This window comes from Sinocyclocheilus rhinocerous, unplaced genomic scaffold, assembly GCF_001515625.1.
Source record: "Sinocyclocheilus rhinocerous isolate Xijiao unplaced genomic scaffold, SAMN03320098_v1.1 scaffold5662, whole genome shotgun sequence".
NCBI classification, from domain to species: domain Eukaryota; kingdom Metazoa; phylum Chordata; class Actinopteri; order Cypriniformes; family Cyprinidae; genus Sinocyclocheilus; species Sinocyclocheilus rhinocerous.
The window spans coordinates 113,137-119,575 of NW_015665797.1; the positions used below are offsets into that span (position 1 = coordinate 113,137).

The 6,439-nt window shown below is 35.2% G+C and overlaps 1 protein-coding gene across 1 annotated transcript in view; it reads left to right on the plus strand.

Annotated features, from left to right (window-relative positions):
* The first annotated feature begins 2,472 nt into the window (after positions 1-2,472).
* LOC107731468 (NACHT, LRR and PYD domains-containing protein 12) overlaps positions 2,473-6,439 on the plus strand; it is a 14,491-nt gene continuing 10,524 nt past the window's right edge. Inside the window, exons 1-8 of the mRNA XM_016542559.1 lie at positions 2,473-2,507; positions 3,967-4,054; positions 4,566-4,679; positions 5,078-5,191; positions 5,301-5,411; positions 5,553-5,721; positions 5,873-6,092; positions 6,180-6,266. Of these exons, the coding sequence (XP_016398045.1) occupies positions 3,984-4,054; positions 4,566-4,679; positions 5,078-5,191; positions 5,301-5,411; positions 5,553-5,721; positions 5,873-6,092; positions 6,180-6,266 (886 nt within the window). The 5' untranslated portion in view covers positions 2,473-2,507; positions 3,967-3,983. The remainder of the gene's footprint in view (positions 2,508-3,966; positions 4,055-4,565; positions 4,680-5,077; positions 5,192-5,300; positions 5,412-5,552; positions 5,722-5,872; positions 6,093-6,179; positions 6,267-6,439) is intronic.

The following is a 6,439-nucleotide window of genomic DNA, read 5'->3' on the forward strand; positions in this document are numbered from 1 at the left end:
TCATCAATAAATAAATATGACAGTAAAAACTGCTAGTAGGTGGCAGCAAGTCCCGGTTTTAATAAATAATTTATTGAATCTCTCAAATCAAATGATTCATTCAAAATGGCTGATTAAATTAGAAACGAAACAAGTGAGCCCATCTGAATGGACCGTTGAATAACTGGCTCACTCGATTCATTCAAAAACAGATTCCTTAAAGGAACGAAACACCGTGTTTCTCTGCACTATTGTATAAAATTAATAGCACATTTGTGTTTGCACACATGTGCTGATATTCAGGAAAGTACGTTGCTTGTGCGATGATTATAAAAACATAAAAACTCAATACATGGGTGTTTTTTCTTTCATTGTTTGAATTATAAGGGCATTCTAATTGCATTCTAATAGGCCTCATCGTGCAGTGAATGCTTTTGGACTCTAAATACGTGCTGTTTTTTTGCAAAGTCTGAGTCATATACTCATATATACTCATATAATGTAATCTCTGCTATGGTCTCTCAGTCCCTCAAGTCACACATACAGCACAATAACATGTCAGGGGAATGTCTTTAAACTCTAATCAAGGAAAAATCCTACCTTCTGTTGGCCTCTTTTTAAAGAACTTCAAAAGTTGCGCTTGAACGATTTTGCACGAAAAATGATAAACAGGGAATTTCCTTTTGCTGTCCAAAATCATAGACAAAACTGGTCATTTATGAGTTCTTGGAAGGCTTTTATTTTGTAATGCAACATCAGACAGTCCTGAAATTAGGGAATTAAAACTCTGCTAAGGTGTACTATCAATCTGAAACCAATTAGTGGAAACAGGAACTTTCCTTTTTAGAGCTATCTGAACATATAATTTTTTTTTTTACAAGACAAAACTGGTCATGTATGAGTTTTGGAGGGCTTTTATTTTGTAATGCAACCAGATAGTCCTGACATTGACTGAGTTACACTCTGGGGTGGTGGACTATTAATCTGAATTGAAATTGGTCTGTGGAAGCAGGGCGTTTTCTGTTAATAACTCTATGAATTTACAGATAAAACAGGTTGCACGTTTATGAGAGGCTTTTATTTGTTATTTCACATCAGACAGTTATTTTGATATTATTTGGAAATTCTACATTTAATATTACTCAACATTTGAAGTAATTCTCACGTTATCAGATCGTTTTTAAACATTTGTATTATTTTATATTTTATATATTGGACCCCATGTTAGTCTAAATTGGGAGACTTAAGGAGTGGAATCCTGGATCCACGGCTGCTTTCATATACATCCTTTTGAGTGGTTATTGATCAACTTATTAATCAGTATTTAACCTCTTAGATTTTAGTTGATTGAATAAAGTTATGATCTCTTAGTAGTTAGACATTCAGATGTAGTCTGTTACTGTAATGTGCTCTCTTCTTGTTTTTCAGAGAATTCTCTCCATACATAGAGTATTTACTCTTGTTAGGCCCAAGTTGATAGCCTATGTCACCAAAGTTCATCAGGGCCCCTCAGCTACATTGACAAAGTTTCCTGGAAGTAATAAGGTAAACCTTATTCTAGATTCAACAAATAAATCGAGAGAATATTTGTTATTAACTGACATTGGCTATAAAAAACTAATGCAAATTAGATCATCATAAACTGACAATACACACTAATGCCAACGGTCTCTGGAAAGAGGTTTGGAAAGAGTGATATGTTCATATCACTCCGTACATGTCACTACATTCATCCAGATATGTATGGCCTCAGAGAAATTTGCTAAAATTGTTGCCTTCTACAGAGGAAAAAGTCTATAAAGTCTACACACACACTCACACACACACACACACACACACACACACACACACTTTTGATTCATAAACAGTTTGTCTTTTTTGTCTAAGACACACAGGGGAAAGATCCTATAAATGCATTTTAAAACGGTTAATCAAATCTAATCAATTTGGTTCAACCCGGTCAATTTGAAATCAAATTAAATAGTTCTGAATGTGCAAAAATGGCTTTTGAATCAAATCCCTCAACTAATCGCGTGTACGCATTGCAGTGCAGTGTACCCTAGTGAAAAAGTCTGCTAAATTGGAACAACTAATTTTGTACTTAATGCACTTTAATTGTGCGGAAGTAGTGCTAAAATCCAACTAAAGATATACTGAAGTGTATTTGATTGTGCTAAAGTGGAACTATTGCAAGTAAACTTCAGGTGCACAAATAAAGTTTAATTATAATTTTGATGTCAGTAAGTCTCTAGCGATATATCAGTGAATATGTTAATAGATTTGAACTATACTTAGTATGAATAATGTATTTTAAATGTATTACTTCTTTACTGTGGTAGAGATCATCGCTAATTGGAATTTGTTTTGTCGAGCGAATAAATATTAAAACACGAAGAGCAAGTCGAACACAGTGTTTTTACAGGAACAGGAAAGAAACTGCTCCTCGTTCATCGCTCAGTATTTAATGCTGCGACACAAACACACTAAAGCGAAAGTGAAAGCAGCAGCGAGCACACTACTTATCATCGGTGAGTTTACTGATCATCTCTTGAATTTATATAATCTATTGCGACATAAAACTACTATCACCACTAATGTGATGTTAACCTGCACCTGCATTTTTTGAGCACAGAGCAGAAAAAACGACATACGGAATTCCTGTCGCTAGTTCGGTAAGTTAGGCTATGAATAATACAGCAGCTGCCTTATGCTGAAGCGAGAGTATGATATTTCTACTGACGTGTGTTTGGCCAAGCTCTTAACATTAACCGTCGTCACATAAGTAGGATGCACACAGGTTCAATCTATGCTGTAAATAACACTAAATACATAAAGGGGTCACCGGTAGCCTTTTGAATTGTTCAGTAAATTAAGCGTATTATTTCTATACGCAGATAGGCGGATCGATCGCACGAGGCAGTTTTACCGCCAGTTTAACCATATAGAAATAATTTAACTTTCGAGATTCCCTGGATATTCGTGAAGTGTTGCCACTAAGCCCTTACTACAACCTTTTGAAAGTTAAAATAACATTTAGACTAGTTATAGTTAATTTTTATCTAAAATAATTGAATGCTGTACTTGGAGATATTTGCTAAACGCCATCTGTAGTACGTCAGTCTGTCCATTGGAAACCTACAACAATCTTTTAAATGTGAAAATAACATTTAATTTTGAATTGGAGAGAGAGAGAGAGAGAGAGAGAGAGAGAGAGAGAAAGACAGAGAGAGAGAGAGAGAGAGACACACACACAGAGAGAGAGACACAGAGAGAGAGAGAGAGAGCTGTGTGGTTGGTACTTTCCCAGTACAGAAATATGCAGTAAATATAGAATGTGAAACTAACCTGACCGCCCTCTAGAAGCGTAGGGGAGAGCGGGACACACCCCAACACTTTTTGTAAAGTTTTGTAGAGTTTGTGTAAATCCACATGGAGGTTCAGATTATTTTTCCCCCCACAAATTTCACACTTGTCTAGTACAAATATGTGGTTTTGTTTCATAAATACAGTGTACACTTTTTTTCTTTATTTACCAAAAATAATGGAAGTGAAATGTGACAACATGCCCCATGGGTGTAACATCTGAGGGGCACGTTGTAACATGACTATATGACAGCTTAAAATGTTTCCTGATCTAATATATATATATATATATATATATATATACTCATTCAGAGCAGTTTTTCAGGTTGCATTGCTAGCTGTGACATTATACAACTGACCTTTGATACCTAACTTTTATACATTTATGGAGTCAATATCCCTGGTCTAGTCATTGTACGCTCTGTATATCAGTAACTAGAAAGGTTTTGAGTCAAAGGTTCAGTAATGCAAATATGTGTTTTCTCTAGTTGTTTGTATGGTTGTTTCAAACAGGAGAATACTGAATTAGGAACACACAAAATAGACAAAGTTTCTCAAAATGGGGACAGAAAAGCCACTTTTAGAAATAAAACTATACATTGGTATAATCTTGTGTCTTCATAGGAACCCATTTGTTGATCATGAGTGCTGGAGAGAATGATGACGGCTCTGCCAGTATGAGCGGTTCAAAAGAGGACCTTCACTCTGAACGGTGAGGACAATGAAGAGTCACAAACATTTCAAGATCAATTTGGCTTTGTATTGATTTAGTGGCATTAATTTTATAGATGGCATTTCAGCAGAACAGGCTTCATTCATCCACTGAAATCACCAAAAACCAGCTGTATTAAACGCACAGACTTAAACAAGGAAAATTAACACTAGTGAGGAGAAAAGATCATGCTGCATTTGAGACACACACACACACACACACACACACACACACACACAGAGAGACTTGCTTTGAGATGTTTGATATGTACAGTATAGCTACAGATATAGCACTATGCTTTCATATTACACTTAAATGCAGACACCAGTTCCATTTCATGACCTTTGGCATATACAGGAAAACAATTTTGTTAAATAAATTAAATGTATTAATTCAGTTTTGTTCAGAAATAGAAAATACAATATACCAGTTTTGCAAATATTTTCAGTCCCTGAATATTTTTTTATATATTTTTAATATTTGTATATACTTTCCCCATTTTTCCCCTTAGAATCAAACAGGAGAGATCAGACTCACCGACATCATCACATCTGTCTCTAAAGAGTGAGAGATCAATTCCATTACCAATGAACTTCAGTGATGAAGCACAGAGAAATAAAGAAAGGTTGGTCTAATGAAACATTTACAGTAAAGTTAACATGAAAGAGGAAAAATATAAACTTTCATGTGAAAACACTCATTTACATGTGACAAACGTTCTGTTTTACTCATAGAACCAAACAGGAGAGATCAGACTCACCGACATCATATCTGTCTTTGATGAGTGATAGCTACAGATATAGCACTATGCTTTCATATTACACTTAAATGCAGACACCAGTTCCATTTCATGACCTTTGGCATATACAGGAAAACAATTTTGTTAAATAAATTAAATGAATTAATTCAGTTTTGTTCAGAAATAGAAAATACAATATACCAGTTTTGCAAATATTTTCAGTCCCTGAATATTTTTTATATATTTTTAATATTTGTATATACTTTCCCCATTTTTCCCCTTAGAACCAAACAGGAGAGATCAGACTCACCGACATCATCACATCTGTCTCTAAAGAGTGAGAGATCAATTCCATTACCAATGAACTTCAGTGATGAAGCACAGAGAAATAAAGAAAGGTTGGTCTAATGAAACATTTACAGTAAAGTTAACATGAAAGAGGAAAAATATAAACTTTCATGTGAAAACACTCATTTACATGTGACAAACGTTCTGTTTTACTCATAGAACCAAACAGGAGAGATCAGACTCACCGACATCATATCTGTCTTTGATGAGTGAGAGATCGATTCCATTACCAATGAACTTCAGCAGTAAAGCACAGAGAAATATAAAAAGGTTTTGTCTAATTAAACATTTACAAAGAAGTTAGCATGCATATAAGAAAACATGCTGAGATAGTTATAAATGATTATATAATTAAAAACAAATTATCAACTTAAGTTTAAGTGAACTGATTAATACTGAATATTCCTGCAGAAAGCTGTGTGTGGAAGACACAGAAGAGCAGACAGAGTCCACACCTGCTAAAGGAGTCTGTCAGCGGCACCACAGAGATCTGGAAGTGTTCTGTAAGACAGATAACATGCACATCTGTGCCAAATGTGTGGGGCAAGAGCACCAAGGACACAGTAAAATCTATACTGTGGTTAGTTTTTTATTGTAATATCCATGCTGTTATCCAACAGAAAATTTTATATATTTAGAGATCTTTAGACCTCTGAACTGGAGGCATTTGTATTATATAATTCATGGTTGATAACCATTGTTCTGTTGGATACTGTTGTGTTTTACCACAGAAACCTAATGTGCCAGACAGTCAAACCCTGCTCCATCAGGTCTTGAGAAACATGAGGTCAGAAGACTTCAAAACCTTTAAAATAGAACTATCAAAGGATTACCCAGAATGCTTAGGGAGTGAGCCGGAGGAGCTCAGTGTCTCCGATGTTGCTGTGAATATAGTGGAGTGCTTTGGAGGAGAGACAGCACTGAGAATCACATTACACTTCCAGGCAAATGGTGAGACTATTATTTAATTTAACTTAAAATTATATACATAATTATATATATTTTCACTGCATCTAAACAGCTCTTATTTTCACCTAGTTAATCCACTTCAAAAAATCACACAAGCCAATAAAGCAAAACTTCAGGACAAATGTCAACATATAAACGAAGGAAATTCATCTCAAGGTAAACAGAGTTTATTGACGGAGATCTACACGGATCTGTACATGACAGAGGGTGGAAGTGGAGAGATAAATAACGAACATGAGGTGTTGAGGAATGAACTGATTTCACAAAGCAGAACCACTCCAGAAAGTCCTCTCACACGTAATGACATCTTCAAAACGCTGACAGGACAA